Source organism: Tachyglossus aculeatus, chromosome 6 (assembly GCF_015852505.1).
Source record: "Tachyglossus aculeatus isolate mTacAcu1 chromosome 6, mTacAcu1.pri, whole genome shotgun sequence".
NCBI lineage: Eukaryota > Metazoa > Chordata > Mammalia > Monotremata > Tachyglossidae > Tachyglossus > Tachyglossus aculeatus.
Window position 1 is genome coordinate 2984569 of NC_052071.1, and position 24378 is coordinate 3008946.

Here is a 24378-nt window from a genome sequence, read left to right on the forward strand (position 1 = left end):
TTTTATTATTATTATTATTAACCCAGGTGCACACTCTTTCCACACTAGGCTACACTGTTCCTGGTGTCCTCTGTATAAAACGCCTTCCTGTGGCTTTGGAGTGTTTCTCTCAGTCGCTCTGTACACTCACCCTCTGTCTCTCTCCCTCTCTCTCCCCTCTTCCCCCCCAAATGGGGATTGACCTTTTGATCAAATTGACTTTTGCTTCTGGCAAGATTCAAACTAGCCTGGGCATAACCCCTACAGAGTCAGGTTAACTGTGGCAGTATTGGGAAAAAGAATGGGCTGGAGGGAGAGGCAGTGGATGAGACAGCCAATTCAGGGAGTGGGCTTGGCCTGCCCATGTGCTTTGGGGAAGCAATGTCTCCAGGAGAGGTGGAAGATGCCAGCTAGGGGGAATTGGCCATTCTTCTCCAACAATTCCTGCCTGGCCAGGTCCCAAGCTGGGGCTCATCTCCAATCTGCCCAGTGGGCCTTCCCTCCCGGCCATCTGCTTGGCCCAGGATGTCCGATACTTTGAATTTGTAGTACCCTTTCACCCTGTTTATTTCATAGGCCCCCAGAACTGCCCCTGGGGGCCTGGGGGAGGCAGGTATCATTTGCCATATTTTCAGAAGAGAAAACTGAGGAACAGAGAGGTTAAGTGACTTGCCTGACAGGCCACGCCGACCTCCAGCTTCCCATTCAAGGGGCGGGAAGATGGGTTCGGGAGGGTCTTGCGGGGTTGGGGAAGGGTCACCGTCCTGCCGGTCATCTCCAGTGACTGAGAAGATTTGCTATACATTTTGGGGACACTTGGTGGGAGTGCTTAGCACAGTGCTGTGCACACAGTTATCGCTCCATAAATACGATTGAATGAATGAATGAATGGGAGGTCCGGGTGAGGAGCTGATTTGGGGGCTGGGTCCCATCAGTCTGTGTCACCCTCTCACCCTTAGGGGATTTCATCTAGAATCGCCTGGATGAAGAACCGAGTCAGTGGGGGAATCAGACTCAGTTTGTCTGTGACTCTTCCCTATGGACCCGCTTCCCTCGAGACTGCACGCTCCCTGAGGGCAGGGAACTCCCCCAAGGACACGGAAAGCTCTCGCCAAGAGCCACAGATTAACCGACTCCAGCTTGGGAGCATTTTCCAAGACCATTCATTCATTCATTCCATCGTATTTATTGAGCGCTTACTGTGTGCGGAGCACTGTACTAAGCGCTTGGGAAGTACAAGACCAGCCCGAGTATCGTTTCCCCGTGGCCAGGGCAGGCTGAAGGGGCAGTCCTCCCCATCAGTCATCCCCGATCGTCCCTCCTCACCTCTCCCAAGGGCCCCCCCGACTTCCTTCAGGTCCATCTGGGTGGCGACGATGGAAGAAGCCACGGACAAAGGCACCTTTTCATGTCGTTTTATTCAACTCCATAAATAGTCTCATAAGGCTCAGTGTCTTCACAACACTTCTTTTTTTTTCCGTTTTGTTTTTGTTAAACACGGTTCTTTGTACACACAACTTTGACACGTGTTTGACTCGGGGAGGGGAGGGTCGAACAATCAGATATAAACAAAAGGATCAAACTGGAAAATGCGGAGCAGCTGAGGAAACCAAAGTCAAGGGCTACGTGCCCTGCCCCTCCCCCCCACCCCCCTCCCACTCCCTGTCCCTCCCCAGCACTAGAAGAGCACTATTTGGCTTCAGACTAGAGTTTTAAAACTTTCTTTTTGTTAAATTGGCTTTTTCATTCTACATATATATCTCTTTTTCATATATATGCATATATAATATCTGCTTCTGTTGGAGGTCCCTCGGGATCCTTGACCTTCCCACCACCTCATCCTACTTTTCGTTCTTCCCCAGGGCCAAGCTGGGCATCACTGACCCAACTTGGGCGTCATCCATGCCTGAAGCATGGCAGCCATGGGAGACCCCATCCCCACCCCCGCCGGGCTCCTCCTCTGGATTCCCCAGTTTGATCCTCCTCGCTGGAGCGGAAACCTTTCCAATCGGAGGCTCTTTTCCCCCCGCACGATTTGATCGACCTCGCCGGAGGGCTGCACCTCGAAGGTCTCCGGAGAGCGGGGAGGCCAGCGGTGAGACGGTAGGCACGTTTCTCAGGAAGGATCTGGGCCCCACCGATCCTCCTGCCAAGGTGGCCCGGAGCCCTGGGCTGCTGGCAAGGACCACTGTGAGAAGGTCCACACGTCTGCCCCTCTTCCCGGTCTCTTTTGACCCTTCTGCGCCCAGTAATCTTTCAAGAAAGCCCCCAAGCTTTTTCTCCGTGGCCAGAGACCAGCGGAGGATCATGTCGGTTGCTTATCTGCCCACCCCCTTCATCCCTCCCCACTTCTACTGCCTTTTCCCGAATAGTCTAGATAATTGGGGCCAATGAGGGCTTTCTGCGGGCCGGATCATCGTAATCGTTCCTGCCCTCTTGGCGTGGGCCTTGGAGGCCGTTGGACCAAGAGGCCAGGCTGGGGTTGTAGCTGCTTGTTTCTCAGTGCCCATTGCCAGCATCCAGTGGGTCTTTGGCTCCCACCCCGGGCCTGCCCGCCGACCCCCAAAACCTGCCCGCTCTCCCCCGCGGCCCTGTCCGCCCCTAGGCGTGGCGGAGGGCTGGCTGTGGAGAGCTTACAAAGTCGCTGGCTTTGAGGGTCCCTGTGAAGAGGGTCTCCAAAGGCGGAACCAGGCTAAGCTGGGGCCCACAGGACAGGCAGGCTATTTCCCCATTTCACTTTTCGGATTGGTTCTTTCTCCTGAGGCTGGGTCTTCCAGAAACGGCCACTTCCCCTCCCTCCTTCCTCCCACGCCAAGTCAGCACCCGGAAAACCGATGGGGCCTTGAGTTGGGTTCCTCGCCGCTTCTTCCTCATCAAATCAGTACAACGGAAAAAACAATATTGGGACCATTCTGTCATTTCGAAGTGCTGGTTTTGGGGTGGTGTCTCTCTCTGCCTTCCTGTCATCTCTCTCTCTTCCCGTCTCTGTGTCTGTCCCTCTCTTTCTGTCCGTCCCACTCCTTCACTCCCAGACATACGCCTCATCTCCTTACCTAAGGACCGCTGTGTCAAGTGACTCCCTGCTTTGCCCTCCCGTCTCTTCTCTCCAGCCTGCCTGCCTGAAGTCCACTGTCCATGCCTGGCTTCTAAGTGTCACTCCGTCCAGAGAAGAGAACCAGGAGCAAGGTAACTTTTGATTTCTGAAACTACGCTGCTCTAGGACTTTCCATCCCTGGCTGTAATTGAGTCTCTCTGTCTCTGCAGTCAAATCTGGGTAACTTGTGGCAAGACTCAAGGAGTGAGCTGGCTGGGCTCTGGATGGGAAAATGAGATCTGGGTTACGCTGCGTCTTGCTGCTCCGATGATCATGGCTCCCGTCTCCGCTAGTCAGTTCTTCAACAGATCCTTTCAGGGACAGGTGTGTATATGTGCGGGCTGGTAGGGAGGTTGTGTGCATTTGCAAGTTTGTGCGCAAGCATGGCCTGGGTGAGTGTGGGCTGGGGAATAGGCACACGTGTTTGTGTGTGTGTATATGTTTAGGTGGGCAAGCACAGGAACAGTTGGGGGGTGGAGGGAGAAGGGAGGCTGTCCCCACGCTGTCCCACCTCCAAGGTCCCGCACCATTTTCCCAGGAGCAGCACAGAGGAAGTGAGACAGAGATGGAGGGGAGAGAGCAAGAGAAGAACAGAGAAAGGGACGGGGGAGAGCGATCCAGAGGGGAGGGAGTCAAATGAGAAGGAAAGGAGAGAGAGGCAAGGTGGGGGAGAGAGAGAGAAAGAGGAGGCAGAAAAAAGGGACAGATATGGAGGGAGAGAGAGAAAAGGAAGTGGAGAAAGACGGGCGATAAAGAGCAAAAAAGACGGAGGGGGAGGGAAAGACGGAGAGCTGGAGGGACAGAGAAAGAGAGGGAGAGAGACAGCGAGTCTTCCCTGTGTGGCCCACTATGGCCCTAGGCCCCTATCTGGGCCCCCGGGCATCTAAAGCCCACTCAGGGAGCTTCACACCTAGACAGAGAGACAGGGAGCCGGGGAGGGAAGGAGGCCGCCAGGATGGGCACCCCTCCCCTACCACCCGGTCCCTTCGCGACTGCGGGAGCCGGGCATCTCTCGGGGCCCTGGCCTCCTGCTTGTGATGTCTCCTTCCAGGGCAGTTCAGCTGGGCCTCGAGGGGCAGCCTCCTCACCAGCGTGGATGCCCCCGGGCTGCGGCAGCCTGGGCTGGGCCTGCCTCCTGCCTCTTTCCGCCAGTCCACCTAAGATCCCTCGGCAGTGGGGCCCGTGGCCGGCAGCCGGACCCAAAACCAGAGTCGACGGGCCAGGCCCCGGGAGCCGAGTTCCTCGTGGGCAGGCGCTGTGGCTACCAACTCGCTTGGCCTTGCCCAAGAGCGTAGTCCAGCGCTCTGCCTACGGGAAGCACTCGATAAACACCACTGATGGATTGACTGGAGCTCAGTGGCGGTCTGAAACCCGTCCCGTCGTCCGTCCGTCTGTCCGAGCGAGAGAGAGAGAGAGATAGAGAGAGGTCACCAGGTGGGGGTCACCAAAACCGGCCTTTTTGAGGAGAAGCCACCAAGGGAATCCAGGCCAGCGTGGGGGTCTCCAGCCCAGGCCCTGGCTCCCGGCCCACAGATCGGACCACCCTCCCCCCGGGTCAGCGATTCTGTTCTTAGCCCTCCAGAACACCTGCAAAACAGTGAAAGCAATAGCAGTACCGCACAGCAATTCACAGAGCACGGCAGAGCACACCCAGGCTGGCACGGCGGAAACACGGCGCCGGGGGCCCGCTCTCGGCCGCCGCACGGCTCGGGGTGCTCCGGGAGGGTGGAGGGGGGAGAGGATTCCAGCCCCCGGCCCCCCCCGACCAGCCCCCTGAGGAAAAAGAGAGAAAAGTCAAAAAGCCCCCACAGGCAGGCCAACCTGTCGGCAGCGATGGCGAGAGAAGAAACACTCGTCAGTCGGCAACAGATCCCCCCACCCCTGCCCAGAATGACAAGTCGATGAATCACCACTAATGAGCGAGCGAGACCACACGGACAGCAGAAGATGAAATGCCGCTGAATCTTTCCCAATAAAAGGGGGCGGGAAGGGGCGGGGATGGGGAGAGACGTGAAGAACTCAAAGAAGCAATTACACGGGCGGAAGTAATCCACGGCGTCTACTACCTAGCAACAGAATCTGCTTCCCAAAAACAACAGAAAACGTTTTTGGTCCTTCTCTATATATTTTTTAAATTGCAACAGTGCATCTCCGAAAAAAGGTCCATCTATAAATATAATTTTATTTATTTTATTTTAAAATGCTCCATCTCTCTGGGTATTATTTTTTGAAGGGTGTTAACCTGCTGAAGTTTTGCCAGAAGGGCGACTGACTGCGCTTGGGTTCGGCGAACTCGAAGACCTGCGACTGGTTTAGGCCGTCGGGCATCAAGTACTGTCCCTGATTTAACGGATCCTGGGGCGGCGGGTAGCCCGGAGGCACGGACCGGGAGCAGCTGACCCCTACAGTGGGGCGGGGTGGGGGGGAACAGAAGAGGAGAGACGCATCAGTTAACCCAGCGCTTAGAACAGTGCTTTGCACATAGTAAGCGCTTAATACCGACATTATTATTATTATTAATCGCCCCTCGGAGCCCGAGGCCGACTCGTGAGCCGGCAGCTCTCTGCTTTCATCTCTGACACCGCTTCCCTTTCCTCCCCACCTCCCGCCAACACCAATGACTTGGGAAGAGCATGGAGCGGGCAGTGGGCCTGCCCTACTCTCCGGAGTGGTGCCGACCCAGCCTCCGTGGAAGCCCCCAGACTGTCTGGGAAATTCCTTCCCGCCACAGCAAGAACCTGGATCATAAGTCACAGACTCACTTGTGATTTTCCCAAGGGTCACTCAGCAAAGTCCTTCTGGGCACGTCTTATTGCTCCTCAAAACCCACCTATCTCTGCATCAAGCAGAAATTCCTAACTGCCGGCATTAAGGCCCTCAATCAGCTCTTTCCCCAATCCTTATCATAGCTCCCGTCCCACCGCAACTCGATAAACTGGGATAAACTGCCCGGTCCCCACACACTCCACCAACCTCCTGGCTGTCCCTCAATCTCATCTATCGCACCATCAATCCTTTGCTCGTGCCCTCCTTTTTCCTGGAACTCCCCCTCATCTTACCTCCTTCCCTTCCCCACAGCACCTGTATATATGTATATATGTTTGTACATATTTATTACTCTATGTATTTTACTTGTACATATCTATTCTATTTTATTTTGTTAGTATGGTTTTGTTCTCTGTCTCCCCCTTTTAGACTGTGAGCCCACTGTTGGGTAGGGACTGTCTCTATATGTTGCCAACTTGGACTTCCCAAGCGCTTAGTACAGTGCTCTGCACACAGTAAGCGCTCAATAAATACGATTGATTGATCTTCAGAGCCATCCTGAATCACTTCTTTGCCAGGAGGTCTTCCCTGATTAATTTCTCTTCTCCCCGAGTCAGAATCCTCCTAGACTGAGCCCATTGTTGAGTAGGGACCGTCTCTATAGGTTGCCGACCTGTACTTGCCAAGTACAGTGTTCTGCACACAGCAAGCGCTTAATACAACTGAATGAATGAATAATACTCCTGCATCAATTACACAGTTATGCTCCTGGAATACTTCCGTACTCACACAACCTACCATTTAAGCCTCTACTCATCTACAGATCCATCTTTTCACTCCTTTTCTTTTCTTCTTTCTTGCGTCTGCCTCTCCCATTTGACTTTAAGGTACTTGAGGGCAGGGATGATGTCTTCTATCTCTGTGCCACTCTTCCAAGTGCTCAGTACAGTGGTCTGCTCACAATAGGTGCTCAATAAATACTCGACTCTTGTCTGACTAGTGAGTCTGAATCTCCAACAATCACCTAGGGCCAAGTCTGGCCCTAGAGCTGGTTCTGGTTTGGAGAGAGATAACTGGACCCGGTTTTCCCCTAATCCTCTAGCCCCCCAACAGGGTCTGTAGACCCAAGAGCGAGCCCTGGCCCCTGCTGAGCGCCTGCCGGGAGGCCAGGTCTCCTGACTTGGAATTGGCTGGTTAAAACACACGGTTCCCGAGCCCGAGAGTCGGATTCCCAAGCCGAAGTTGGGACCGTGGCCCGGTCCGGCGTTCCTGTCCTCAGCCCCTGGTCAACGGCGCTGAGGCGGAGGTTAGAGCGCAGCCAGCGCTGAGCAGATGGGGGGCTCCTCCAGCGATCCCATGCTGTCGTGGGGAGGCTGACTGCAGAGATCGGCCTTGAGGGAGTGGGACCCCGGAGGCCCAGCCTAGAGTCGGGATCGGAGGGCCGAGGTCGGGACTCCTGCCTCCTGGGAGGATGGCGAGGACGCAGTACCACCGGCTCGGTGACGGTCATTTTCTCAGCAACAGGGCAAGGAGCTTTCAGAGTGAAGGGGGATATTCTCCCTGTTGCATTCTCCCCCTGATCTGCTGAGGCAGCCGTCCCCAGGGACCTTCCTGGGCTGCCAGGGTCTGCCCCGAGGGCAGCAGTGGAGTCCCGGAGCGGAGAGCGAGGGCAGAGACTGGGAAAAGAGAAAGATGGGGAAACGCTCTTCATGGGCGCTTGGGGCTCCAAAATGGCCAAAAGGGAAGGATGGCGAGGGTGTGTGGCCACACCGAGGCTGGGGATGAGGAGCCTCATCAAAGCTGCTCCAAAGCTCGCGGAGGTTCCCTTTGGGACTCTGGTCCGCGGGGCCCGCAGAGCCCGGGATGCAGCCCATGTGGAGAGTTTTGGCAGCCCCTGCGGGGACCAGGCCCCAGCTGTGACCCAATTCTTCCCGCCTGCTCGGCTCTTTCTTCAAATGCTGCTCGAAAAGTGCTTCTGCCTGAGTGCTCCCTAGCGCGATTGATGGAGCCAGGTCTGATTCAGTCCTGATTGAGGCCTGAGAAGCAGCGTGGCTCAGTGGAAAAGAGCGTGGGCTTTGGAGTCAGAGGTCATGGGTTCAAATCCCGGCTCCGCCAATTGTCAGCTGTGTGACTTGGGGCAAGTCACTTGACTTCTCTGGGCCTCAGTTCCTTCATCTGTAAAATGGGGATGAAGACTGTGAGCCCACCATGGGACAGCCTGATCACCTTGTAACTTCCCCAGCGCTCAGAACAGTGCTTTGCACAGAGTAAGCGCTTAATAAATGCCATTATTATTATTATTCTCCTGCTTAAATCAGCCCCCTGTGGAGCAGGACAGCCTTGGGAAACAGGGGAGTTCGACTCACACTAGCTACCTAGTTAGCCGACTCCTCATACTCACTTTTGGGTCAAGACGGTGGCATAGACACCGACTCAAGGGATACCCAGCTTAAAGGATGCTAGAGAGGCAAGCTATTCCCTGGGGATTCTGGCCCCAAGATCCCACTGCTGCCAGCATCCTGTGGGATGCCAGGATCCATCCCTGGTTGGAAAATCCCTGGGTCTGTGCTCGGAGTGTAGCTCTGGATATGTGAAAGAGAACACCACCTAGTCAGGCCACTGAGGCACAGGTGGGCAAGCAGGGCAGGCCCCTGGAGTTGATTCTTCACCCATTTGGAATTGGGTACCCGGAGGGCTATGGGAAGGGAGGACTGTCGCTCGGTCTGTGTCTGCCAGGAACTCTACAGACCAAATAGCTGTTTGCGAGAGCATGAGTGGATGAGGAATAAGCATCCTTCCAACCTTCCAACTGGGCTCTCAAATACCTGTCCAACTGGGAAGGTACGCCAGCCAATCCCAGCCTCACCCTGCACGTCTAATCGAGTTCCCGGACTTGAGGATTGATTTATTGCCGTCTTGAGGAAATGGCTCTCTCTGCTGGGTTTTCCCCAGTCCACAAGGATGTTGCTGCAGCTTGAATTTGGCTCTCGCTGGAGAAACTTATGTAAGGAACTTCATGTAAGGAATCAGAGCAGGCTGCCTCCAAAGTGCCAACTACTTCCCGCTCGGCCTGCTGTGGAACTGGATGTTTCCAGGGCATCTTTCGTCATCCCAGGTCATCTTCCGGGAATCTCCCTTACGTCGACCTCTGGCTGGCCCCTTCCTCGCCCGGCAGCCAGAAGACAGGACTTGAACCTCCTTCTTGGTCACCCCTGGTTTGGAAGTCCGGTCCCAGAAGGCACGGGAGAGGAGGAGGGCTTAGGCGGAAAGCGGCAGCCCCCCGCTCCGGAGACCCCTTCTCCGGTCCGCATCGCCGACGATCGAATTTCTTTGTTTCAAGGCTGTTTCAAGAATGCCCCACGGGGGGTGGGGGAAAGGTGGGGCCCCAGGTTTCCGGCCCGGGGAGTGGTCCAGCATACGTCCCCTTATGTTGGAAAATGGAGGGGTCCCAGTCCTAGCCTCTCGGTTACCAAGGGTGATGATAGCTCTAAGCGGGTCTCCCTAGGGGCACCTCAGGAGTCCGGATGGGCAAATCCTTCTTCCCCAAGGGGCTCCTGCTGCTCTCATGCCGGTCCTGGGCCCTCTGCCTCGGTGATCGCTCTCAGGCCCAGCCCGAACGGGGCCGACAAGTTGGTTGAGACCCCCCAGCTCTACGCGTGGCTGGGGGAAGTACCCCTCCAGAGTCGGGGAAATGCCTGTGGGACCGTCCCCACGACTTAGAGAATGCTTGGAAGTGCCCAGGCAGGAGGCTCCCACCATGTCCAATTCCTGAACCCTGCACCAGTCCTCCTGGCAACGCCCGGCCCTCGGCCGCCGGCTTGGTTCGGGTGAGGCTTGGGCCCCGGGACACTCCTGCTGCGTTTCCAGCGATGGGAAGAGAAGGTTTCGATTCGCTTACATTGCTGCAGCCCTAACTCCTAACGCTTTCCAGATTCACCCACACCGTCTAGCCTATAAGCTCACTGTGGGCATGGAATATGTTGGTTAAATTGTATTCATTCAATTGTATTTACTGAGTGCTTACTGTGTGAGAGCACTGTACTAAGCACTTGGGAAGTACAATTCAGCAACAACTGTACCGAGCACTTAGTTCAGGGTTCGAATCCCGGCTCTGCCACTTGTCAGCTGCGTGACTTTGGGCAAGTCACTTAACTTCACTGTGCCTCAGTTCCCTCATCTGTCAAATGGGGATTAAGACTGTGAGCCCCACGAAGGACAACCTGATCACCTTGTATCCCCCAGCACTTAGAACAGTGCTTTGGACGTAGTAAGCGCTTAACAAATACCATTATTATTATTATTCCCTTCCCCACAGAGCCTGTATATATGTATATATGTTTGTACATATTTATTACTCTATTTATTTATTTTACTTGTACATATCTATTCTATTTATTTTATTTTGTTAGTATGTTTGGTTTTGTTCTCCGTCTCCCCCTTTTAGACTGTGAGCCCACTGTTGGGTAGGGACTGTCTCTATATGTTGCCAACTTGTACTTCCCAAGCGCTTAGTACAGTGCTCTGCACACAGTAAGCGCTCAATAAATATGGTTGATTGATTATTATTACTCTGCACACAGTAAGCTCTCAGTAAATACTACCGACTGAATGATCACTGCCATTTGAGCCCGGGCTTTGGAATCAGAGATCATGGGTTCAAATCCCGGCTCCGCCAACTGTCAGCTGTGTGACTTTGGGCAAGTCACTGCACTTCTCTGGGCCTCAGTGACCTCATCTGTAAAATGGGGATTAAAACTGTGAGCCCCCATGGGACAACCTGATCACCTTGGAACCTCCCCAGTGCTTAGAACACTGCTTTGCACATAGTAAGCGCTTAACAAGTACCATCATTATTATTATTATGATTATTGATAACAGCTCCTCCCCAGCCACCATACAGAGATCCCCATACAGACATCTTTCACGTTATATCCTCCAAGAGGCCTTCCCCGACGAAGCCCCCCTTTTCTCTTCTCCCACTCCCTTCTGCATCGCCCTGACTCGTTCCCCTTATTCATCCTCCCTCCGAGCCCCGCGGTGCTTATGTATCTGTCCACAATTTATTTATATTAATGTCTGTCTCCCCCTCTAGACTGTAAGCTCACTGTGGGTGGGGAACATGTCTGTTTATTGTTACATCGTACTCTCCTAAGTCCTATACAGTGCTCTGTACACAGTAAAGCACTCCATAAATACAACTGAACGAATGGAGCTCCTCAAGAGGAGACGCTACCGCCACAGGCAAGCCTGGCCTGAAAGGAGTCAGTTGTGACTGGCAGCCTAATCCTCCCTGGCATCTTTAAAAGGGGCATTCTCCCCCTTTTAGACTGTAAGCCCACTGTTGGGTAGGGACTGTCTCTTTATGCTGCCAACTTGTACTTCTCAAGCGCTTAGTACAGTGCTCTGCACACAGTAAGCGCTCAATAAATACGATTGATGATGATGATGATGATCTTTACATTCAGCAACCCCCAAACTGGCAGGCTAGATTGCCTCTAGCTAAACCCCATCACAGGGTCCTGGAGCTGGGTGGGATCTTGTTTCATCTGAGGCAGTAGATGAGAAGCAGCGTGGCTCAGTGGAAAGAGCCCGGGCTTTGGAGTCAGAGGTCATGGGTTCAAATTCCGGCTCCGCCAACTGTCAGCTGTGTGACTGTGGGCAAGTCATTTCACTTCTCTGGGCCTCAGTGACCTCATCTGTAAAATGGGGATTAAGACTGTGAGCCCCCCGTGGGACAACCTGATCACCTTGTAACCTCCCCAGCGCTTAGAACAGTGCTTTGGACATAGTAAGTGCTTAACAAATACCATCATTATCTGGTTCAGACCCCTGCCACTAGGCAGACAAATGGCTAAGCGCTTAGTACAGTGTTCTGTGCACAGTAAGCGCTCAATAAATACGATCGATTGATTGATTAATCCACCCAGAAGCAGCATGGCCCAGCGGCCTGGGAATCGGATGATCTGGGTTCTAATCCTGGCTTTACCACTGGTCCGCAGTGTGACCGTGGGCCAATCATCATCATCATCAATCGTATTTATTGAGCGCTTACTATGTGCAGAGCACTGTACTAAGCGCTTGGGAAGTACAAATTGGCAACATAATTTGTTGCCAATCATTTCACTTTGTGCCTCAGGTACCTCACCTGTAAAATGAGGATTAAAGACCAAGTCCCAGGTGGGACAGAGACTGTGTCCAATCTTACTATTGTGTTTCTACTCCAGCGTTTAGTACAGCGCCTGGTACATAGTAAGCACCTAACAGATACCGTTTAAAAAAAACAGGCAAACGAAAACCCAAGCATTACTGTTCTCCTCCCTAAAGAGGTGGCCAAGCCTTGAGACGTCCCACCGTCCCAATACTCCGGGCTTTAAGCCCCTGGCAGGCAGAAGTTCTTCCCCAGGTCCAGAGAGAAATCTCTTCTGCCTCAATTCTAGTCTACTTCCCCTTGATCTGTCCTCTGGGGCAATGGAGACCTGGACAGGGTCCTCCTGGAAAAACCCTTCAGGGGCCTTCTCAGTGGAGAGGGCTTGTGAGCAGTGCCACGATCTGAGATCGGACCCCACATGGCCATCCCGGCCTCCTCCCCAGAGGAGGGGAGCTGGGACGGGTGGCCTCGCTCCCAGCCTGGGGCCTCAGGGGCCTGGAGGGTCAGACTCTCTCCGTCCAGGAGGCCTAGCGTGCCAGACTCCGGGATAGCAAGCGAGGGAGGAGTGACGGCGGGTGACGGGCTCACGGCGATTGATGGATGCTTGGTTGATGGCAGGAAGGGGAGGGGCAAATCTCCAACTATGGGTTTCAAGGCCCTCTGAGGTCGTCCGATCCTTCCCGCCTGCTTCCCATGCCCCACACGTCCAGGGCCCCGCTAGACTCGGCAGCAAGGTGCCCGGGCACACCTGGTGTGAGAAAGGCAGGCTGAGGGAATGCCCTCCCCAACTCCCCCCGGCCTCTGCCCACCGCCACTGAGGCCTCACCGTGAGGTGAAGGGGGTTTTACCTTTCTGCTTACTGACTTTCCTTACGGTCATCGCCGCTTGCCGCTTCTGGTTCTCTGAAATTTCAAAGCCTGTGGAGAGAAACAAACCACAGGGCTGTGGGGAGGGGTTGAGTCGGCGCTCCCTTCCTCACGGCCCCTGGGGGATGGTGAAACACCCCACGGTGCACAGAGAGGACCCAAGAGCAGCCCGGAGGCTTCCTACCCTGGGATTCTTGCCCCGGGAGTCCCCGCTCCGGTCCACCCGTTGTAGCCAGAGCTGGGAGAGGCTGGAAGGGAGAGGGAGAGTGCTCAGGAGAGAGGCTCCCAAAGGAAACATAAACGTTGATTTCCTAACCGGAGGTTGCCTTTGCCACTTGCATCCTTACGGCCGGACGGCTACAGGAGGGGCCTCTCCCGGCTGCGTCGCTGCTACATAGGTCGAGGGTCAGCACCGCATCCGCTTAGCTCAAGGATCTACGGTGCCCTGCCTCGGAGGGCTGGATCAGGGGAACCCCAGGGTCCCAGGGCCAGGGCTGCAGGAGATTTGAAAGGCTCTGGACACAAATGACTCCAGGAAGAGAGGATTCCGATCTCCCTTGGACCTTTTCCATGTGCGCGGCTGGCATCTCCCCCTCCAGAATCCCCAGGAATTTTTTTTTCCGTGCCCACCAGGGGCATTGAGCTCAGAGTCTAGACCCCAAGTTCTCTGTAGAGCAGGTTTCTATTGGGTTTCCCTCCCGCTCCTTTTCCCGGTGACCACACTGTACCTATTTTTTCATCTTCTTGAACCATCTTTCTCTCTTCCCTGAAGGCTCTGAGCCACCTGAGCTTCTCCTCCAGCTTCTTGGCAAAGAACAGGTGCACTTCTTCAGTCTCCTTGTTGTGGAGTTTGAAGGCGTTCTTCAAGCTGACGTTGAAGTCGTCATCTCTGCCGTCCTCTATTTCCACGACCTCATATTTGTCCATATCAATGCGTCCTTTGTAGTAGAGGATGTCTCTGCGGATCATGTCCTAGAGGGAAAAGGAGGTGACGTCAGGGCTCATGAGGACTGAGCCCATCCAGCGCTTAGAACAGTGCTTTGCACATAGTAAGCGCTTAACAAATGCCATTATTATTATTATTATTATTATTATTATTATTATTATTATTATTATTATTATTATTATCCAGGTGGAAGACTCCAAGAGCCCGTGCGGATATGGGTTTGGTCCTATAGGTGGTTCCTAGCCTCATCCCCCGAGGCAAGAAGGTGGGTATCCCTGGACATGGGCTGGCAAGGAAGTGGCTTGGGCTGTTCAATTCTCCGTATTCCCCACCAGGCATCCTATTCAGAGGTAGTGGGATGGACAAAATAACCTCTGGAATTAGGGGCTCTTCCTTCCACAGCTTTGTGTCCTGAGCCCCTCCTCTCATCTCTTTCCTGAGGGGTACTGTCCTGGCCTGGTCTCTCCATCTCCTTGGTACTTGCCCTCAAGGATAATAATAATAATTGTGGTATCTGTTAAGTACTTACTATGCTCCAGGGCCTTTACTGAGCTCTGGGGTGGATACCAGCAAATCAGGTCGGAAATAGTCCCTGTCCCACATGGGGCTCACGTTCTCCATCCCCATTTTAACAGATGGGGTAACTGAGGCCCAGAGAAGTGAAGTGACTCGCCCAAGGTCACGCAGCAGACAAGTCTTGGAGCAGGGATTAGAACCCATGACCTCCTGACTCCCAAGCCTGTGCTCTATCTACTCTGCCATGCCGCTTCCCTGATCCTCTCCCTTTTTTTTTTCCTTTTATTTGTTATGCACTTACCATGTACCAGGCACTGTACTAAGCATTGAGGTTGATACAAGGTAATCAGGTTAGACAGGACTGGGCCCATCCAGGTGGAAGGCTCGAAGAGCCTTTGAGGATATGGGTTTGGTCCTACAGGTGGCTCTTAGCCTCATTCCCCAGGGCAAGAAGGTGGGTATCCCCAGGGAAAGGCTGGCGAGGAAGTTGCCCACTAATTAACACTGTCTCGATCCCACCATGGTCTTAATATCCATTTTGCAGATGAGGGAACTGCCGCACAGCACAGCCAGAATTAGAACCCGGGTCCTCGGACTCCCAGCCCCAGGCTCTTTCAGCTAGGCCACGCTGCTTCTCTCCTCCCACAACCGCCCGTCCCCGGGGTCCCCAACTGACCACTGTTCACTTAATCGCGGCCATCAAAGGATCCTGTCCCCTGGGGTCTGCTCCCCACCATTCATTCATTCAATCATATTCATTGAGCGCTTACTGTGTGCAGAGCAGTGTACTAAGCGCTTGATGCCACTCCCTGGCATCAAGGGGCCTGCACCCTGAGCCCTGATTCCTCACCCTGGGACATAAGCAGCTGAGGAGCCACTGGATCACTTTGTTATTCCATACTTTGCAACCATCCTGTACAGTGCGCTGCCATTATTTCTACTACTACTTCTCTCCCTCCCTCGCCGGCCTACCTTCTTGCAGAGAACCATCTGGTGGTCGAAGAGAAAGAAGACTCGCTGCTGGTTCCTCCCGTAGGGCTGGAAGATCCAGGACATCTCCCCAGTGTAGATGAGCTCCGAGCTCCGGTCCAGGATGTCATCTCCCTGACGGAAGGGGTGCGGACAAAAAGGATCAGAAATCATCCCATCCAGTCCCCTGCCTCATAAGTGGCATAATCAATTTGTCTGTTGTAATCAATCATATTTATTGAGCGCTTACTGTGTGCAGAGCACTGTACTAAGCACTTGTGAAGTCCAAGTTGGCAACATATAGAGACGGTCCCTACCCAACAGTGGGCTCACAGTCTAGTTATTACTATGTGCCAAGCACTGTTCTCAAACTTTGCGTGTCCTTCTATGACCATCTAAAATGAAATCAGGCCTTCAAACACCATAAATTTTAGCATTTAAAGTAAGGCTCTTCAAAATGATGTTTCTCCTGGGGGCTGTAAGGCCCGGTTTTTAGCCATTCAGAAGTTGGTGTTGGGCCATTAAAAGGGAAAAAAAAAAATCACGGGAGCTGAATTCTATCGATCAATCCATTAAAAAAAATCGCAGGCGCTGCATTTGTCAACATCCATAATTAATTTTAGATGTCAGGATTTGCAAATATTTGAGCACGGGAAGATACTAATTACCTAATTATTGTCTGCATAAAGTTTCCACAGAGAACTTAAAAGAAACTCAAAACCAGGAAGCTTACAGCAATATCGGTCCATTATCCATCGGTCCGTCACGTACTGCATGATTTACTGCCAGGAATCCCCTGAACTGCTTTTGACTCTGGTTGCTAAAAATCTAGCATCTCTGTATAAGTCCAACTACGACGGGATGCTTTGGGTTTTTGTTTTGTTTTTCCACTTAAGATCCTCCCTCCCCTCCACAGGTCCCAAAGTACAGAATCTCAGTGAATGCACGGGTTAGTTTGGTTTTTTGGGGTATTTTTTTTTTCCACCTTGCTTAAGAGAGCAACTTTTACCTACTCTCAAGAGTACTGTTGTACTCTCTCAAGGCCCTGGTACAGTGCTCTGCACAAAGGAGGCACTCAAGAAATACCACTGATGATGATCAGCCAGCCCACAGAGGCAGGAAGGAGGCTTCTCCCACGAAGACCAAGTGCTGTTCTGGGCACTGAGGTAAATACAAGCCGATCAGGTTGGACGCAGTCCCTGCCCCACCTGGGGCTCACAGTCTTGATCCTCATTTTACAGATGAGGTAACTGAGGCACAGAGAAGTCAAGTGTGGATTTAACCAGGATGGAGGGGCTACCGTGAGAAACAGCGTGGCTTTATTGGAAAAAGCACAGGCCTGAGAGTCAGAGAACCTGAGTTCTAATTCTGGCTCCACCAGTTGCTTGCAGTGTGACCTTAGGCAAGTCACAGCTTCTCTGTCCCTCAGCTGCCTCATCTGATAAGGCTTGTGTCTCCCCCAGTGCTTAGAGCAGTGCTTCACATATAATAAGCCCTTAGCAAATACCATTAAAAAAAATCCGCAAGTACCATCACATGACCCCCTAACATGAGTTCGGGTTAAAGCAGCTCTTTTTCTCCCTCATTCTCCAGAGCAGCAAAATGGAGGCTCAGAGAGGTCAAGTAATGTGCCTTGGGGTACACAGCAAACCGGATGGCACCCCAATCCTTTGATATGGCTGGGAGGAGCAAACCCGGGTGGGTAATAATAATAATAATAATAATAATAATAATAATAATAATAATAATGATAATGGTGGTATTTGTTAAGTGCTTACTATATGCAAAGCACTGTTCTAAGCGCTTGGGGGCTACAAAGTAATCAGGTTGTCCCACGTGGGGCTCACAGTCTTAACCCTATTTTCCAGATGAGGGAACTGAGGCCCAGAGAAGTTAAGTGGCTTGCCCAAGGTCACACAGCTAACGAGTGGCGGAGCAGGGATTCAAACCCATGACCTCTGACTCCCAGCCCGTGCTCTTTCCACTAAGCCACGCTGCGGTGTCCTCCCTACTTCCCCCTAGACCCTCCCCCCGGACTATCTTGCTCAGAAACCATTCCCTTACCATGGTCTCCCTCTTTTCCGCCTGCCGTGCCTCAAATCCTGAAGATATTTCCTGGATGAACCCAGGTGATTGCAAGTGGGCCCGGCCCCTCGGCTTGTGCGGATGCCCGAGTCTTGGACCGGGCATCATTTTGGAAACCAAAAAGCTGTGTCCTTGGAAAATATTTGAAAAGGCTCACGTTCCCCTGAAGCAGACAGCGTGTGCAGCCCTGGTAACACCGTCCCTGGGCTTCGCTAGGCCACCTCTCTCTGAGATCTAAAATCGGCACCTGCCGTTGGGAGCCTGGAAGAAGGGGAACCAATGGAGAGGAGCCCGGGGGTCCCGGAGGAGGGGAAAGGATGAGGTGACCTCCTGCAGAGGTTTTCTCATCATCATCATCATCATCAGTCGTATTTATTGAGCGCTTACTGTGTGCAGAGCACTGTACTAAGCACTTGGGAAGTACAAGTGGGCAACATATAGAGACGGTCCCTACCCAACAGTGGACTCACAGTCTAGAAGGGGGAGACAGAGAACAAAACCAAACATACTAACAAAAAATAAATAGGATAGATATGTACAAGTAAAATAAATAAATAGAGTAACAAATATGTACAAACAGATATACATATATACAGGTGCTGTGGGGAAGGGAAGGAGGTAAGATGGGGGGATGGAGAGGGGCACGAGGGGGTGAGGGAGAGGGGTGGGGAGAGCAGGCGGCCCCAACCCAGGAAGCAGAGAAGCAGGATGGCCTAATGGAAAGAGCTCAGGCCTGGGAGTCTGGAAACCCGGGTTCTAGTTCCAGCACTCGCCTGCTGTGTGACCTTGGGCGAGTCTCTTGACCTCTCTGTGCCTCATTCTCCTCATCCGTATAATGGGGATTCGATACCCGTTCTCCTTCCCCCTTTAGCCCCAATAATAATAACGATGGCATTTATTAAGCGCTTACTATGTGCAAAGCACTGGGGAGGTCACAAGGTGATCAGGCTGTCCCACGGGGGGGCTCACAGTCTTCATCCCCATTTTACAGATGAGGTCACTGAGGCCCAGAGAAGTTAAGTAACTTGTCCAAAGTCACACAGCTGATAATTGGCGGGGCCGGGATTTGAACCCCTGACCTCTGACGCCAAAGCCCGGGTTCTTTCCCCAGAGCCACGCTGCTTCTCCGTTCCCCAAGTGGAGCAGACACTGATTATCTTATTCACAGAGTGAACATTTAACAAGGACCACAATTATTAGGGAAATGAGATGAGGCCTATGCCTCCTTAGAGGGGAAATATTCCTGCTTCCCACCCCTCCTCCCGCCCCACGGCCGTTTCCCTCACCCAGAGACCCACGGAGCAGGCGGGAACCCACCCCTACCCCAGAACCTGATTCTGCCGGCTGAGCAGCGTGGCTCAGTGGAAAGAGCGCGGGCTTTGGAGTCAGAGGTCATGGGTTCCAATCCCGGCTCCACCAATTGTCAGCTGGGTGACTTTGGGCAAGTCACTTCACTCCTCTGGGCCTCAGTGACCTCATCTGGAAAATGGGGATGAAGACTGGGAGCCCCCCGTGGGACAACCTGATCACCTTGTAACCTCCCCAGTGCTTAGAACAGGGCTTGGCACAGAGTAAGCGCTTAATAAATGCTATCACTATTATTATTATTATTATTATCAGCCGGCGGTCACAGAGGGCCCAGGCGGGAACACTACTGACTGGAGGAAGGCCCAGTCCAGTGGGGAGGAAGGAGCAGAGGCAGTGCCCGGAAGCCATTACAAGTAGAGGGGATCAGGGAAGAAGAAGCCCCCAACCTTGCCCTCCAGGGCCGACCCTCCGGCGTGAGACCACTCCAGCGGCACAGCTACTGCCTCACTTGAACATTTTATCATCATCATCAATCGTATTTATTGAGCGCTTACTATGTGCAGAGCACTGTACTAAGCGCTTGGGAAGTACAAATTGGCAACATCTAGAGACAGTCCCTACCCAACAGTGGGCTCACAGTCTAAAAGGGGGAGACAGAGAACAAAACCAAACATACTAACAAAATAAAATAGACTAGATATGTACAAATAAAATAAATAAATAAACGAGTAATAAATATGTACAAACATATATACATATATACAGGCGCTGTGGGGAAGAGAAGGAGGTAAGATGGGGGGGATGGAGGGGGGAGAGGAAGGGGGCTCAGTCTGCGCTCAGGGACAAATCATCATCATCAATCGTATTTATTGAGCGCTTACTGTGTGCAGAGCACTGTACTAAGCGCTTGGGAAGTACAAGCTGGCAACATATAGAGACGGTCCCTACCCAACAGTGGGCTCACAGTCTAAATGGTTAACCCCCTCACCGGCTGCTGGAGGCCTGACCTCACAGAGACACCCCCTCCTCTCCCAATCGATGCCCAGGTGCCCAAAGCCGCCGGGCTCCGGCGGGAAAGTCGGTGTGCGTGGATGGGGCCCGCGCTTGGCACATAGTAAGCGCCTAATAAAAGCCCTCATCATCATCATCTCCTCTCTCTCTCTGCCCCTCCGCCCCTCCCCTGGGAGGCTTCGGCAGGTCCCTGCGAACCGCTCTCCGCCCCCAGCCGCCGGGGACCCGGAGATAAGGCCGGAGAGGCGTGGGGGGGGGGAAGCGGGCCAAGGAGAGAGCACACGAGCTAACAGCCACTGCCTCACATGGACCCTTTGTCCCGGGGAGAGACCACACAACTTGCACTGCTACTGTCTCACAGTGGGAGAGCAGCGAGGCATCATAAGCGATAACAAATGCCATCATCATCATCGAACACGGCGTCCCGTGATGACTTGGTATTTATTTTATTTGTACATATTTATTCTATTTATTTTATTTTGTTAACATATTTTCTTTTGTTGTCTGTCTCCCCCTTCCAGCCTGGGAGCCCGCCATTGGGTAGGGACCGTCTCTATATGTTGCCAACTTGGACTTCCCAAGCGCTTAGTCCAGTGCTCTGCACACAGTAAGCGCTCAATAAATACGATTGAATGAATGAATGAATGACTATTTTATTTGTACATATTTATTCTATTTATTTTATTTTGTTAGTACGTTTTGTTTTGTTGTCTGTCTCCCCCTTCTAGGCTGTGAGCCCGCTGTCGGGTAGGGACCGTCTCTATATGTTGCCAACTTGGACTTCCCAAGCGCTTAGTACAGTGCTCTGCACACAGTAAGCGCTCAATAAATACGATTGAATGAATGAATGAATAATAGTCTTCTAGACTGTGAGCCCACTGTTGGGTAGGGAACGTCTCTAGATGTTGCCAACTTGGACTTCCCAAGCGCTTAGTCCAGTGCTCTGCACACAGTAAGCGCTCAATAAATACGATTGAATGAAGGAATAATGGATCACACACGGTAGCCTAGGAGTCAGAAGGACCTGGGTTCTAATCCCGATTCTGCCATGTCTCTTCTGCGTGACCTTGGGCAGGTCATTTCACTTCTCCGTGCCTCAGTTACCTCATCTGCAAAATGAGGATTAAGACTGCAAGTCTTATGTAGGACAGGGACTTTGTCCAACCTGATTAGCTTGGATCTAGACGGTGAGCCCGTTGCCGGGTAGGGACCGTCTCTATATGTTGCCAACTTGTACTTCCCAAGCGCTTAGTACAGAGCTCTGCACACAGTAAGCGCTCAATAAATATGATTGAATGAATGAATCTACCTCAGCACTTACTGCACTTAGTGCCTGGCATATAGTAAGTGCTTAAAAAATACCATTTAAAAAAAACCCAGCCCCCCATTTCACTCCTTTAACACCAATCTACTCACTTTGACTCGCTTTCCTCTCTTCCACTGTTGACTCCTTGCTCATCCATTCCCTCCTTCCTGGAACTCCCTCCCACTTCACATAATAATAATGATAATAATAATGGTATCTCTTAAGCCCTTACTATGTGCCAGGCACTGTACTAGACACTGATAATAATTGGTTTGCTAGAGCACTTTTATTACCAAAATGCTCTCACATCAGTTCGTTCATTTCAATAACAACCCATGAGAGGTAGGGAGACAAGGCAGGTATTATTATTCCCAGATGGGGAAACTGAGATACAGAGAAGTTAAGTGACTCACCCACAGTCACACGGCAAGTTAACAGCACAGCTCAGACTCGAACCCGGGTCCTCCGGCTTCTAGACCGGCGCCCTGCCGCTTCACCACATAGGATGGACTGCTGCTCTCCACCTTCAAAGCCTTTTTGAAATCATAGCTCCACTAGGAAGCGTTCCCTGACTAATTTCTCATCTCCCCACCCAATTTCTACTCTGAATGTGTCACTTAACCCCAAGCACTTTACTCACCCACCCGCACAGCGCTTATGTCCATATCTTTTTATACTCTGTTGCTTCCCCGACTTGCAATCTCTTTTAATAGCTGTCTCTTCTTCTAGATTGTAAATTGTTTGAGTGTAGGGCGTCTGTCTACTGACTCTGTTGCATTCTCCCAAGCATCTAGTACAGTCTTTTGTGTTGGGCAAGTGCTCAAAAAATATTATTGATTGATTGGCTTTCCTTCTTTAGGGAGGAGGAAGAAGGCAGTCTCTTTCCTCCATGTTCCAGGGTATTTAAAGCACACTCAAATCACATTTTCTCCAAGAAATCTTCCCTGAAAAAGGCTTAATTTCCTTATTAGCTCTCCCCTCTGGGTCCCCTCTGCATATGGACCTATACTCCTTAAGCATTTGATATTCACCCCCCTCCTAAGCCCCCGCTATATTTATGTCCAAATGTCCATACTCTGCCATTTCCCCATCTGTAATTTACATTAATATCTGTCTCCCCCTCTAGTCTGTAATAATAATAATTGTGGTATTTATTAAGCACTTACTACATGCCAAGCACTGTTCTAAACACTGGTGTTGATAAAAGATAATCAGGTCCCACATGTAGCTCACTGTCTAAGTAGGAAGGACAACAGGTAGTTCCCATTTTGAGGATGAGGGAACTGAGGCCAAGAGAAGTTGTGACTTGCCCAGAATCACGCAGCAGGTGTAAGCTCCTTGAGGGCAGGAATCATGCTTACAAATTCTTTTAGACTGTGAGCCCACTGTTGGGTAGTGACTGTCTCTATATGTTGCCAACTTGTACTTCCCAAGCACTTAGTATAGTGCTCTGCACACAGTAAGCACTCAATAAATACGATTGATGATGATGATGATTGTACTGTCCTCTCTCAAACCCTTAGTACACCATGAGTGTTTGATAAATACAACCGATTGATTTATTGAAGGGCAGGACAAGGAAGAGAAGCGGGGGGGGGGGGGAGCAGGAAGACGAAGAGGAACAGGAGGAGCAGATAAAGAGAGAGAAGAGGAGGAAGAGAAGCAGGAGGAGGAGAGGAGGCAGATGAAGGAAGAGAAACAGGAGAAGGAGAAGGAGGAGGAAGAAAAGGATGAGAAGATTCTGGTGCTATGAGCCGCCCACATTCGAGCCTCATCTGCATCATCATGTGGGAGTCGGGCAGAATCAGTTCCCCATCTCCACACTTACCTCCTGGGTTTAGGGTCTTGCCCAAGAAGCGGAATTTTAGGGCTAGAAGAAGGGGACGACTCTGTTAGGTCATCTGGGGTGGGGTGGACCTGTCCCCACAGCCCCTCACCTCCCAGTCCAGGACCGAGGCCTGCCACTGTGCGATCTTGTCAATGTTCTCCAGACGCCGCTTCCGCTCGTTGATCTGCTGGGTCACATTCCTCATGACAGCCAGGGCGGCGGCCACATACCGGTAGTCGCTGCGGGGACATGAGCGGGGAGGTTCGAGGAGTGACCCACCCAGCCCCCTGGGGTCCCTCCCCTGCTGGGCCTCCATCTCCCCCTTGGCTTCCTCTGGGAGGGAAGGCAGTCGGATCCCAGCCATCCTGGCGCTGAGGTGTCAAAGCACGCGCATGGAATGGCGACACGCGACAGCTTCTCTGCTGCTAACTCTGAATCACCCGGTCCTCTGGTGGTGGTGGGAAGGGGACAAGAGGTGCAGACTAAATAAAGCCACGGAGGAGGCAAAATGGAGATGGCGTTTTGGGGCACCCCGGGGCCACCCAGGGAGACCACACTGGGAATGCCCACTGGGGATGGTGGCACTGGAATGTCAGAACACCCTGGCCAGGATCTGGCCACCCTACGGACACCTCACTTCACGGTGCGGGAGGGACTTCCCAATTAATCCAGCAGTGCCGACTCTCCCCTCTCCATCCCTCGCTGGTGGCTACAACTGAATCGGGAGGGTCTGTCGGGTTTGGGCTGCGAGGCTTTGGGCAAAGTTCAGGTGGACTGGAGAGGGTGGGAATCCAAGGGCCAAAGTCCTGGATTGCCCAACTCTCAATGAGTTCAAGACCCTGCAGGGGTTGCAGCCCCTGGGGATGTGACCTGGGGAGAGCAGCCGGTGGGGTCAGCCATGCAGAGCATGGGCAGGGGGCTGGCCAGCTTGACCTTGAAATTGAACCTGGTCCACTGGCTCATGGGAGACCCAAGCAGTCCCACCTTCAGGTGAAGACGGCCAACTCTTCCACCCAAAGCCGCCTGCCTCGCTCTCAGCAGGCTCCTTCAGAGTTCCTCGCATGCAAAGTGTCCGGGGCTGTCTGAGCCCTGGTCTGGGCAAACTGGTGTGGTCCCGGGGTTTCCCACGGCACGGACTGGCTACGCTGCAGGCCTCAGCTGCTTCGATGTTGTGCTGACGAGGTGATCTGTGTGTGCGTGCTTGTCCCAGGTCCCCCATCAGACTGTCAGACTCTTAAGGGCAGGAACTGGCTCTCCTCCTCCCTGCCCTTCCATTTCCCCAGCACTTAGTCCAGGGTGTGTGTGTGAGTGTGTGTCTCATCTCCCCTATCTAGAGTCCCCCTTCTAAACTGTGAGCCCGTTGTTGGGTAGGGACCGTCTCTATACGTCGCCAACTTGTACTTCCCAAGCGCTTAGTACGGTGCTCTGCACACGGTAAGCGCTCAATAAATACGACTGAATGCATGAATGAATCAGACTGACAGCTCCTCACTGGCAGGGATCGCGCCTACCAACTCTACCGTCCCCTCGCAATTGATTGACTGGTTGGGATTGCT

The 24378-nt window shown here is 52.6% G+C and overlaps 1 protein-coding gene across 3 annotated transcripts in view; it reads right to left on the reverse strand.

Annotated features, from left to right (window-relative positions):
• Nucleotides 1-4123: 4123 nt before the first annotated feature.
• Nucleotides 4124-24378, reverse strand: part of ARHGEF9 (Cdc42 guanine nucleotide exchange factor 9) — a 133944-nt gene continuing 113689 nt past the window's right edge. For all 3 annotated transcript variants that reach the window (XM_038747803.1, XM_038747805.1, XM_038747804.1), the window contains exons 6-10: nucleotides 22932-23061; nucleotides 15288-15419; nucleotides 13582-13825; nucleotides 12836-12904; nucleotides 4124-5475 (exon numbers count right to left, since the gene is read on the reverse strand). In XM_038747803.1, coding sequence (XP_038603731.1) covers nucleotides 5294-5475; nucleotides 12836-12904; nucleotides 13582-13825; nucleotides 15288-15419; nucleotides 22932-23061 — 757 coding nt within the window. In that variant the 3' untranslated portion in view covers nucleotides 4124-5293. The remainder of the gene's footprint in view (nucleotides 5476-12835; nucleotides 12905-13581; nucleotides 13826-15287; nucleotides 15420-22931; nucleotides 23062-24378) is intronic.